Genomic DNA, 13,483 nt, shown 5'->3' with positions numbered 1-13,483 from the left:
AATCAAGGAGACCATGACATCAGTCTGAAGCACAGTTTCCCTTTCGGAGAGGAGTCCAAGAATGCCCATTCCCCGGATTGCAACTCAGTAGGCACTGCCTACATGCAGATGGCCAGTAAAACCTTCCATGAGGATACTCAACACAGTACAGGGAAGCAAGAACAGCAAAGGAAACATAATGAGTTAAGGAATAGAGTTACCTTTTTGGCCTGAATCCAACCTCAATCTTGCAATAAACATTCTTACAATAGTAAATGTCTGCCAACTGCTACAGGTAACCCTAACAAGAAGTGCACGAGTAGAGTACATAATGAACTTACCATGCACACAATCACAAAAAGTTACTGAAAACATCATGCAAACAATATGTGCAAACATCTCAATGATACAACAAGTAACAGCAAAGGAACCAACATCTGTCCCAGGCCTCTGGATTAACTGACACAGAGAGGTCATTAGAAATCTCCCCTAGGTGGGACTATGCACCCCAAAAACGATGAATATTCTGCCACTACTCAGGATCTGTGCAGAAAGGTCAAAGCGGGATACCTTAATTAAACTATACGATGAAGAGGGTGGAGGATCCAGGGCCGCAAATGTTTCATAAAGCAAAAGACATAAACATGGGAATTAATGGCAAGGGTGGCACAGATGCACAGGTTGTTGGGCACTTTCATCCTCTTCCAGAATCGACATAAGTTGGTCAGATGGCAGAGCCATAGTTTGTTGACAAGAAAAGGAAATTTTGTGAGCAAGTCACCCATCTGTTGACGGGTGGAAGAAATTGGCTGCTCCAAGGGTGGTTCTACACAGCTGCCCTACGGATCACAACAGAAATACTTACCACTTGTGATAGCACTGTTGGACAAATGGGTAGTGTCCTCTTAAACAAGCTCACTTCCCAACATTTTACTGGGAGGTAAAGAACTCCCAGCTGGTGTGGAATGTATTAGTATTGCAACCCTAATGTTTAGATAACAGAGATTCAAAGGTCATCAGATGATGAAACCATTGTAGTAGACAATGGCACTGATCATGTGGCTTCAGCACTGCAGACAATGGTCAGCTTTTACTAGTACTAGCCTTGCATGTAATGTGCTGTGCTGGGAGACGTATCCTTCATTGACAACCACACACTGAGGGTTTTTTGTCTTTTACTGAGTGTTTTGCTGACTAAGTGGCCATCAAAGTTTGATCTATTAATTGATGAGGAGCTTACTGGTTCCCTACTGGGCGATACAATGAGTTTGGGAGGGTACATGTAGTACAATGTTAAATGAATATTTCGTCTCTACCAATTTTAAGATTTCCTGTCAAGGACTTCCGGACTGACGACGGGCCATAACTCAAGCATGAGTATCTATGAAAAATGCTGGAGAATTGTTGATTGCATTACATACATCTGAATAGAATGAACTAGCCACAGATCTACAAAGAGGCAGCAAAGAGAAAAACCAAGTAGTTGATGTGAAGCAAGAAATTTCTGATAAAAGAGGAACCTTTATTAAAGAAATAGATGTAAGCCTACAGGGGCCGACTCAAAGCTGTACATGTTCGCTTAGAACAAATGCAACTATATGATCACCAAAGTCATCTAAACAAAGACCATTCAAGCCACTGTGGCCCCATGAATGAAGGTCTTTACATAATTAAACCTAAAGCTTGAATAGAACTGCATGCAACAAGAAATTTCTTTCAAGATCAGTAATCAAGAAATGGACAGATGCATCTGACTGAATAAGCAAAAGAGGGAACTTGTCAAACCCTGCCTAGCAAGGTGATACTGAAAACAGAGCCCTCTCTGAAAATAGTGAACTACTGTTACAAACAGAAAGGCAGCCAATTATTCTAAAACTTGCATTAGTGGGCTTTCTACTTCATCCCATCCATTTCACATTAAAGAGAATTTTGTTTTCACCCAAGTGGACGACTTTTTGTCCACTGCTTAATGCAGACCTGTTTTCTATTACAGCCCCCTCAAACCTCTTAAGACCCTGACCAAACAAGAGAATATTCCTGTGAGTTACAGTAATCATGATGCAACCTTTTAAAATGTACATTTCTTACACATTAAGGTATAGGCTTAGACTTGTCATGATGTTTCCCGCACTCATTCCATTTTACTACATGCTCAACAATGGTCTAAGAGTGTTTTAATTAAAAATGTCACATTCACGAGAAACATATCAGGATTCCAAGATGTGGATTAAAATAAGAAAACTACATAGGACCGTTCTCTATGCTATCTCTACCAAGAAGCACTATTGTGTAGAAATGTAAATCTGGCAACTGTAGCCCACTGTGTAGGAACCAGCAAGAGAGATTAGTCCAGAATAAACAAGTAAATGCAGAAGTGTCTAGCGCCTTACCTCTTATTGAAGTCAACTTGAATAGAGTGATCAATGACCAGATCAGCCGGACAGATAGGATTGATTTTCTGTGGGTCTCCTCCCAGTTTCTTCACAGCATCACGCATAGCAGCAAAATCTACCACTGCAGGCACACCGCTAAATCAAAAGATTTACAGAGTCGAAGCAGTTATAAACCATAATTAAAATCAAACAATACCAGTCAAAGTTTAAGTAAGAAAATCAAGCAGTAAACTCCAAACATCAGAAAGGCATGCAAGACGGAACAAACACTGCAAACATCAAAAAGGTTCCACAGAAATTCTTGGTAATGAATGGTAAATCCAAGTAGAGATATAGCATACATTGGTAAGCATGGAGTGTAATTGCATTGTAATAGAAAAGAAGCCTGCAGAGATGCATTGCTTATTGTTACTTAATATCACTTGCTTGTATTGCAATTTTACACACTTTCAAACGGCTAATCTTTGGGACGTGGCCACGGAGGCGACCAAGATGGCCGTCTTTGATTGAAGCTCCGCCGGCCGGGCACATAAATCCTCAATTTCCTCGATGTAGGAGCGGTTGCGAGTGGGCGGACAATTGTCTTCAGCCCCCGGAACACACGGGGACCCTCCTGATGCTGGTTGCAGACGACTGGGGCTCCCGAGATCGGCGCATGACGGACCGGCATGAAAACCTGGCGTGACCCTGCGGCCTTCCCCGGCGGGAGCATCGTCATCGGCGGATGCAGTGAGTTCTTGCCCCAGCGGGCTACCGGCGCTGTCCTGCGCTCCTTGCTGAGGGTCTCCCGCCCCCCCCCTCAACCCCTGAGCCGCAGCTCTGGTTGGGCCCTGGCGCTTGCACGGTGCTCTCGAGGCTCGTTAGGCCTTGTGGGCGTGTCCACGCCGGAGTCTGGATTACTGGTCTCGGCCGGGGAGGGTGGCGGGCTAGCGGGGAGGCCCTGGTTTAACACCCCGGAGCTGTGGCGGCGCTGGTTCCTGCCGGGTGCTCTGGCTCCCGCCTGGGTACAAAGCGGCCAGACTGGACTGCGGCCTTCCTGGGAGGCGTACATGGGAGTGAGATGGCGCTGCATCACCCCTTTTGGTCTCCGGCACTATGATCCCTGAGGTGCGGAAAGCGGTGTGCCCTTGACCTCCCCCTGCTGCCTGGCAACACTGGGCGACATTGATTCCTGTTGGGAGGCTCCTGGAGCCTGCGCCCCACGGAGTTCAGCTCACAGCTATATTTGGGGACATTGATTCCTACTGAGAGGCTCATGGTACCTGCGCCCCATGGAGTTCAGACCATACACTGGTGTATTAAGCGCGGTTGTCCCTGGTTTGCGCCATGCGCTTAGTTGAAGCCCTGAAACACCATCATTCTGCACTCCCACTGGAGCTCCACCTGCCTTATACTACTGGCTCAGTGTGACCTTTCCCTCACTCTCAGGTGGAAACTGGTCTGCTCTCAAGTTGCTACCCGATTGTTGTTATGCTACTGTATTGATCCGTCTTAAAATTTATTTACTTTGCTGCCTTGGGTTCCTGTTGGGTGTCGCCCGCCTGTCCGCCTTTCGTCTTGTCGCTGCCTGGAGTTGTCGTGTCCACAGTGTTGCTGAATCACAACCAAGTCCCTTTCCTATCTTCTTGAGATGGGGAAGAAAGACCCCAAGCAAAGTAAGCTGCAATTTGATAATGCTGCTGGTCCTCCCACGGATGTCTCACTTGATCAGCCTGATGGGGCTGCGTGCCCAAACGACTCCGGTGACTCTGCCTCCCTTGCGGCCATGTTGGCTGAGATGAGGGCTGGATTAAAGCATTGGACGGTCGGTTTGAAGAGTTAGACAAGAAGCTGGCCGACATGGGTACCAAGATTCAGGCACATGAGCGGCGTCTGGACGTCATGGAGGCGAGGGTCTCGGATGCTGAGGACGGTGCGTCTGTCTCCCTGAAAAGACTGGACAGAATGTAAAAAAATTCTTAAAGACGTAGCTGTCAAGAACGAAGATTTGAAGCTCGCAGCTGCTGGAATAACATCCGAATCATTGGCGTACCGGAGTCGACCGCCACTGGGCATATGGATACCTTTGTGAAACAGCTGCTTGCGGAACTGTTTGGCAGGGAAACCTTCACGCAGGGCTGCGTGGTTGAACGCGGTCATAGGTCACTGGGACCCCGACATCAGCCCGGCCTCCCTCCTCGTCCCATCAAGCAAGGCTTATGAACTTCAGGGATAGGGATGCTGCCTTGCGGTCGGCCCGCGACATGGGTGACGTCCAGTGGCAGGGCAGCAAGTTGGCTTTTTTCCCCCAGACTTTACCATCATGGTCCAAGAGGCGAGGCGTAAATATCACGGAGTCTAGGCTGCCCTGAAAAATTTGGGACTCCGGTACGGCATGTTATACCCGGCGAGACTGAGGGTAGATGTGGACGGTAGGCCTCCCATATTTGACACCCCGACTGAGGCGCAGGAGTTTTGTCAGAACCACAGGAAAAATCATTCTGGATCACCTGATGTGCCGCACCCGACATCTCCATCGCAGGGAGGCTTGAATGACAGTGTTGAGCTTTTCTCTCCTACTGGGACTGGTTGATTGATTCTAAATGTTTATCGCTTTCTCCCGCTGCACTTGATACTTGCACACAGTTTCTTTTTCTAACCTTCATGCATTCACTGTTCTTTGTATTGCCAGACCGACGGGCGTTGTCACGCCCTATGGTGAATACCACAATATCTTTTGCTGATATGTTTGCTCTGTTATGTGCTTATTTGAATCCTGCTAGAAGGGTACTCCGTTTGATGCACAAGCGTTTGGTTGACAATGAGGGGGATCTGTCTCTTAGGGTTCTGTAGGAGGCTGGGTGATGGGAGGAGGGGGGGTATTTTGTTTCGTTTTCATGGTTTTTAATGTGTTATTAATCAAAATGCTAGTGGTCGATGTGTGGGAGACATGTGCTGCGGTGCAATCAAGGTACCAGCTTTTCCATGGTTAACCTAGGACGGCAGCCCGGTTCTTCCGGGCTCTCTTTAATGTCATGGAATGTCAGGGGATTAAATAATACTAGGAAACGTAGGCAAGTCCTTAACTATGTTGTCAGGCACCACATCTACATAGTGTTTCTTCAGGAGACATCTGTCTGGTGCCGATCACACCCCTATAGCTTTGAGTTGGGGCTCCCATAGATACTTTTCCAATTACAGTCGTTACGCCAGGGGGGTAGCTATTCTAATACACAAACGGGTCCCTTTTTCACCGCACAAAACCTTAGTTGATGCGGATGGTTTAACTCTGATCGTTACTGGTTCCTTGATGGGACACAAGATTTCGCTAGTAGGGGTTTACGGCCCCAACACTGATTCTTCATCCTTTTTTCATGAGTTACAGGTGAGGCTTTTGTCACTTGACACTGGGTTTTTTCATACTCGGGGGTGATTTCAACCTATTGTTGGACCCATCCAGAGACAGTACTTCTCTTTCTCCTGACACAAAGCCACGTGCCCAAAAAGCCCTCAGAGACATATGCACCCATTTATTTTTTGTTACATTTTGAGCGCAGGCTCCATTCAACTCTTCCCGACTATACACACTACTTAGGGTTTCACAATACGTTGACCAGGATAGATTATTGGTTTGTGTCCCCTGGGGTGGCGGGTTGGCTAGATGGTATATTCACCCTTCCCCGCACACTCTCAGATCATTCTCCTGTCATACTTCGACTAAACGTCCCGAGACTGGGTGGATACGAGCGACAATGGCGCTTCCCTGACAGCACACTTCTGGATCCAGTTTTTTGAGAGGAGGTTAGGCTTGCAATTGAAGAATATTTTGAACTCAACACTGGGACAGTTGACACTTGGGCGGTGCTCTGGGAGGGATTTAAGGCTTATATCAGAGGATTCGGTATCGCCAAACACACTGGAGTCCTGCGGGATCTCCGCTTGACGCCAAACCGTATAGAAAAAGACATTTCTGCCTCCGAGTCTGGTGAGGCTAAGCGCCTGGCCCTGCTGCTCGAATTTAGGGAAACAGCTGAGCGAGAACTACTATTCCTTAATAAACAATACTCCGCGAGATGCTATGGCAAGGGTGAGCGACCTGGTAGGATATTAGCGCACACTTTGCGTCCACCGCGTGATTCTGCATACATCACAGCAATTACCGGTCCTCATGATGACCTGCTACACTCTACCCCAGAAATCTGCAACTCTTTCCTTTTATACTACAAAACGCTATATTCTTCCAGAATCACTGGAGATCTGTGCGAGCAGGGGGAATATTTGTCTGAAATTGCACTGGTATACCTAGATCGCTATATGCAGGACTTTGTCTGTTCCCATTTCTCAGGACAACATAATTGAAGCCATCGATGCACTTCGTGGTTCCTCTGCGCCAGGTCTCGATGGCTTCTCGGCCGATTTCTATAAGACATACAAGGATATTTTAGGCCCAAGACTAGTTGGTTTATGCGGAGACGCTGGAGGTAGGCACACTCCCTCCGACGTTTAGAGAAGCTGTCATTATTCACCTTCCCAAATCTGGAAGGGACCATAAACTGTGTAGCTCCTACAGGCCGTTATCCTTATTAAACCTAGATTATAAAATTCTGGCCAAGGTTATTGCAATACGATTGTCGTTGCTTATGGAATACATTATTGCACAGGCACAATCGGCCTTTGCCCCTCATAGATCCACCTCCCTGAATCTTCGTACCTTATTCACAGTGCTACATAGGATTGACCCCGTCTCACCAGCTGCCGCCGTCCTTTTGGATGCTGAAAAAGCATTTGACTCGCTAGAGTGGCCCTTTTTTCTATCAGTGATGCGGCGCATGGGTATGCCTGAATGTTTTGTTTCCACGGTGGCGCTTCTATACACCGGGCCCACCACCAGATTACGCCTCAAAGGTACCCTCTCGGACTCCTTTACCCTGTCCCGCGGCACGAGACCGGGATGCCCCTTGTCCCCCTTGGTATTTATTCTAGCTATGGACCCATTGGTTCGCCATTTCCAAGAAAAACACATCGTGGCCTCCAGTTTCGCACTGGCCCTCTCTTGGTATCGCTTTATGCAGATGATACTATTTTATATGTTAGAATGCCCCAGCAGAATCTGGAGCCCTCGATACTGGAAATTATACGGTTCTGCAAATTTTCTGGGCTCAGCATTAATTGGCATAAGTCAGTAATTTTCCCACTCACGACTAGCACGACTGCCTGGCCCTGCGAGTTCCCGCATCAGTGGTGTAATGACGCGATTAAATATCTCAGAATTTATGTCCATCTAGATATCGCCGCCATGATCAGACTGAACTACGGTAGGGCCGTCAGTTCCCTGGAATCCCTAATCACAAAATGGCTGCGTCTGCCTCCATCTATGGCGGGTAGGGTTGCCATAATTAAAATGGTTGTTCTCCCCCGGTTTTTGTACCTTTTTAATAACATCCCCATACCGCTTACCAAGACTTTTTTTGCACAGTTGCGTACACTACTATTGCGCCTTGTCTGGGGGGACAAGACACCTCGGGTACGTTGGCAGACCTTGACCTTACCTTATGAGAGAGGGGTCTTTGGGGTTCCTGATTTTCATTTGTATTATCTCATAGCACAATGTTGTTATGCATACGTCTGGTTTCACCCTGACGCTTGCGTCCCATTTTCTAAACTGGAAGCGGACTTGGTGGTCCCACGCCGCCTTTCTAATATCCTTCCTACGGGTTTCCCTCGGGATCCCCAGGACATTCAAACTGTCTCTACCACATGCTGGGCTTGGGACAAGTTGCGCAGACTGCTTGGTATCAAATGGGTCTATTCTCCTGCACTGCCGTTTCCTAACCCTTCCCTGCTTCCAATTACTGGTGAAGTCTTTGTCCAAAGTACGCTGGAAAAATTTCACATTCGTACAGTGGGTGACCTGTTCCACGATGGTCAAATTTTTTCGGTGTCCGAGGAAGCCCGATTCGCAGACCGTTCCTTTATGGACACCTTTGTCATGAAGCGCATGCACGCCATGCTTCGTGCCACCTTCCCTTCTTTTCCTGCGGCCCCGAGCCTACACTACCACTGACTTCATTGATACAAAGTCCAACTGGCGCACACTTGGTCTCCAAATTATATAAACAATGTGGGGCGACTAGACCTGTATCAGACGTGAAGGTCCGTGTGGCCTGGGAGGAGGATTTAGGTAAACCCATCACTGACTACCAATGGGAGCAGTGCTGTAGAGCTACCAAAGAAGTCTCGTTGAATAGTAGGCACAAGCTACTCCATTTTAAATTCCTGCGTAGGATGTATTTTACCCCCGCCCGCACCCATAGAATAGATCACAGCAGGCCTCATCTTTGTCTGAAATGTTTGTCCCCATTTGCCGATTTTGCACACCTTGCCTGGACATGCCCTAAGATACACCAGTACTGGTCCCTCGTGCACTCCACACTGGGAGACATGCTATCCATGCACCTATTACCCACCCCTGAGATCGCATTGCTGGGCTATGTTACCAACCTCCCAAAAAAGATCAGGAGACTGGCAGCTCTCAGCTTCCTGTTGGCTAAGCGGGAAATTGCTCTATTGTGGGGCAGTAAGAGAACTCCTTCCCTACAGGCATGGCTCCGGAGTTTGGCTTTTTGCAATGTTACTAGTGAAGAATACTCCACCCTGATTCCCAGCTCCTCCCCCTCTGTAGATATTTGGGGCCCATACAGGGACTACATTGCCAAGAAACAATCTGAATGTGACTCCCGAGCTCCGGGAGGCATTACCCCCGAAGGTATCGGCTACACTTGGGTTCAGAGGGGTACGTTGGATCTATGTTTTCATTCTTCGTTTATTGTGGCTGTCTATATGTTCCAATTTGTAATGATCGACGGATGCTATGACTGCTGTCTCCTAATATCAATGATACTTGAGACCATTTTGCATTTCTCTTTCTATACATGTGCTTTGTCATTGCTGATGCTGCCCTTTTTAATAAGCGAAAACCGAAAATAAAGATTAAAAAAACACAAAAACCGGCTAATCTTTCAGAAATTATCTTCTCCAAATTGGAATTCATGAACAATTTATAAAATCTGTAGAGTACAAGTCTTACGTGAAGTCCTGTAGAATCACTCTAGCAGGCCTGAAGGGGACTTCCACACCCTTGTGCTGCATTACACTCCAGTTCAAGATATTTTCAACATCATTCTTCTTGACGAGAAAGTCGTCGCAGTTTCGGACAGCTGCTTCAAGGAGTATTCGGATGCAGTACGGTAATCGGGCTGCAAAATAAATATCAATGTGTATCTTACTTCATGTGCAGGCATGACAACTGCCAAACAAGGCTAATGCGATCTTAGAAAAACAATCTTTCAGAGGAACTGCATGAAAATAGATCTTTAAATGTCTTCCTCATCTTTGTGAAAAACGGATGATTTTAGTGGACATCAGTAAGGCTTCCACAAATATCTTAAACCCATCCCAAAAGACTGATCTAACGAGTGCACAGCAGAAAGTAAACTTTTATACCCTGCTTAAATCTAATACACCAGGAAAGAATTACATTGACAGCTGCAGATCTTTACACTACAGGTATGATGTTGCCAATATGAACTTAAGAAGTATGTTTATGAACTGTAAGCGGGAGGTATCAGTTTCCAGAGAATGTGCCTTGCCTTCTGTAGCCCTATGTCCTTTTTCCCAGTACTGGTCTACAATCCTCATTTTCACAAAGGTAACATGTCAAGCAGCACACACCACTCTGTGATGGACTGGCTGCTACTTGCTACGCTCAACACTAATGGATACCATTATTCACATTATCCTTTGGCCTTTGAAGTGTAGAACTCGATCAGGTCTTCTGTACCCTATGTGGGGACCGTATATGACATAGAAATGTCTATATGATATGCCTCATCCAGACATTGCTCCCAGGCCTTACCAACTGTAGACCTTCATATGACCAGAGGCCAACAGGGCAATGATGGGGCCCGTTAAAGAAATGTAGCAAATGGACCTGCACAGCCCTACTCTTGAATCAAGCATTGCAAAGCTAATAGGTTTAGCTGTTGGAATCTCCAACGCGGTGCCACATGGCCAAACAATTATATTTAAAAAACGTTTGATGCATCTACCTGCATTATTTTGTAGCCACATGCACCATGCAAGTACACGCCTACAAAATTACACTGCCACTTTTTTCTCTTGTTAGTTTTTTATCCAAGTTCTAAAGTATTACAACTTTTATATTGTACTAATGGTAACATGTCAAGCAGCACACACCACTCTGTGATGGACTGGCTGCTACTTGCTACGCTCAACACTAATGGATACCATTATTCACATTATCCTTTGGCCTTTGAAGTGTAGAACTCGATCAGGTCTTCTGTACCCTATGTGGTGACCGTATATGACATAGAAATGTCTATATGATATGCCTCATCCAGACATTGCTCCCAGGCCTTACCAACTGTAGACCTTCATATGACCAGAGGCCAACAGGGCAATGATGGGGCCCGTTAAAGAAATGTAGCAAATGGACCTGCACAGCCCTACTCTTGAATCAAGCATTGCAAAGCTAATAGGTTTAGCTGTTGGAATCTCCAACGCGGTGCCACATGGCCAAACAATTATATTTAAAAAACGTTTGATGCATCTACCTGCATTATTTTGTAGCCACATCCACCATGCAAGTACACGCCTACAAAATTACACTGCCACATTTTTCTCTTGTTAGTTTTTTATCCAAGTTCTGAAGTATTACAACTTTTATATTGTACTGATTTCCACTATGTGGTGCACTCTACACTATGTAGGATGTGGGGTTCCAAGTGTTTTGTCTCCGTTTTGATCCTAAGTGGAAAGTGTTTTAATTTAGTGAGTGATGACCGATAAAATGAAGTTATGTTATGGGAATCAACACTTAGCAATGTGATCGACGAAGAAGTTAAAGAAGGAGGCACACAGTTTATTAGCTTGTAAGTTATTTTAGTAAACTGGCTCTGCAAGTATCTTTATGGTATTTGGTAAGATCGCAGTCCACTTATCCGATTACTTCACTGGTTGTCCATTCGGAGATATTTTATTTTAATTTTATGACCCTGAGCAGGTACAGGTTTGAAGGTGAAAAGGTGAAGATTATCGGTAATAGTTTTGTGCTCTCAAGAAAACCTTTCCACGCATTTACAACAGTTTTTTTTGGCATAGCATGGTTTAAATTAACAGGCGTTCGATGCGATAATTAGCTAGGGAGTGGGGAGTATGTGAATTCATGCAGATGGTTTGTGGGATGAACAGAAGACATGCAGGAGATTTGGAATGGTTAGGTTGCAGGTTTAAATTTCAAAGAAGGATATGTTGTTAATTTTGAAATTTTTGAATGAAAGGAGGGCAATTGGCAGAAATAAAATAAAGATTAAGGTAAACACATGTGATTTAAAGTAGGCTACGCTCAGAGAAAAGGAGGCATGCAAATGATGAAAGTAAGGCGAGGGTAACTCGAAAGAAAGGGAGAGGAGAACTTTTCATAAAGAGTTTTTTTAATAGAGAAGAGTTTTTTTTTTAAATAGCATGGATTCGGACGATGAAAACTGTAGAGAGAAACATTATTTGCCTATGAGAGAGTGTAGTAAAAGGTACTTTGCTTCTTCTCCTATTCTTGTGCCAATCAATCACCTGCTAAGATACCCTTAGACCACTGCTTCAGCAAGGACATCTCTTAATAAGTATTTTATAGTTTTGCAGCATTTATCTGGTGCTTACTCTAACCCCGGGCGGAGTTCGCAGAGTTCCGCAAGCGGCGGAGTTTCTTTATATTAATGCAGTTTGCAGTGATGGTCAGTGCCAGGTGCCTGTCTGCACTGTGCAATCATCGCGAATGGCATCATGCACTGCGCAAATGGGTGCCGCTTCTTTTCTGCTGCTTGAGTAGAGCGGTCGGGAGCATACGTGACCACTGGCAATGAGAAATCTGACTGCACGCATTGGGAAATCGCCGGAAGGTTGATTTTCCACTTTTGCGCTCGCCAACTTGATGTTGACTATCACGAACGAGGAAAAATCTCGCCAGGAGGTGGATTTTCCTCGCTCGCCAACTTGACGTTGACTAATACGAGCGAAGAAATAAACTCCTGAGTTTTTCGGAACTTCGCGAGTGCAACAAACTCCACAAACTCCGCAAGCAGAGTGGAGTTCACCGCCCAGACTTACTTACTAACCCTATGTGGTAGGGGGTTGGAAATGTAAGTTGATGGCTGAGCACATATACAAGAAAATTTCAAGAGCTTTAGGCTGTGTTTGTAGGAAGCAGAAACCTCATGATCAGAGAAACCGGAGAGAATGTACAGGGTAAGTAATGCAAACACTGAAAAGGAGATTGTGCAAAAGCTGGAGGAAATGTCTTTTGATGTATGTTCCTAGTTTAGCCTGGCACAAAATGGGGGTGAGAATATCTGGACAGCTTCACAGGATAATGGAAGTGCACTGCCTACATTCATGTGGCTTGAGAGTGGAGATCTAGGCATAAAGGCTACGCTTTACCTGAACTTCTCAGCACTCAATATGATTTAAATTTTCCACTTTTTTGGAAAATCTATCATAGAGACTGTGCAGTTTAACCTCCCGCCAAAATAAATCCCTTGAGGCTGGTAAGGGACTAAATGAATGTGTAGTTGCAAGCTGCTTCCCTATGTAGCTAAAATTGCTGAGAAACATTTGAATGGCCACCTCTATAAGTTCCTGGAAGAGAGGTGGGTTCTTCATTATACCCAGTCCGGCTTTAGGCCTATGCATGGCACAGAGTCCGCTCTCTTGCTGGCGGCCGAAGTAATGAGGGCAGCGGCTGAAAAATGTAGAACTGTGGCCTTGATCCTGCGGGACCTAAACGTCGCTTTCAGTCTGGGTCGAAGGTGTCACGTGGACCTGGCTGAAGAATTTTCTGAGAGATAGAGATAGAGATAGAGATAGAGATAGAGATAGAGATAGAGATAGAGATAGAGATAGAGATAGAGATAGAGATAGAGATAGAGATAGAGATAGAGATAGAGATAGAGATAGAGATAGAGATAGAGATAGAGATAGAGATAGAGATAGAGATAGAGATAGAGATAGAGATAGAGATAGAGATAGAGATAGAGATAGAGATAGAGATAGAGATAGAG

General features: G+C 45.6%; 1 protein-coding gene across 5 annotated transcripts in view; it reads right to left on the bottom strand.

Moving 5' to 3' along the window:
- Positions 1 to 13,483, bottom strand: part of ACO1 (aconitase 1) — a 533,052-nt gene that overhangs the window by 355,334 nt on the left and 164,235 nt on the right. For all 5 annotated transcript variants that reach the window (XM_086961481.1, XM_086961482.1, XM_086961478.1 and 2 more), the window contains exons 3-4: positions 9,439 to 9,607; positions 2,370 to 2,507 (exon numbers count right to left, since the gene is read on the bottom strand). In XM_086961481.1, coding sequence (XP_086817607.1) covers positions 2,370 to 2,507; positions 9,439 to 9,607 — 307 coding nt within the window. The remainder of the gene's footprint in view (positions 1 to 2,369; positions 2,508 to 9,438; positions 9,608 to 13,483) is intronic.

The sequence above is a fragment of the Lissotriton vulgaris genome, chromosome 3_1 (assembly GCF_964263255.1).
Source record: "Lissotriton vulgaris chromosome 3_1, aLisVul1.2, whole genome shotgun sequence".
Taxonomy (NCBI): domain Eukaryota; kingdom Metazoa; phylum Chordata; class Amphibia; order Caudata; family Salamandridae; genus Lissotriton; species Lissotriton vulgaris.
Note: the sequence above shows the minus strand (reverse complement) of the source record. Positions and strands in the feature narration are given on the sequence as shown.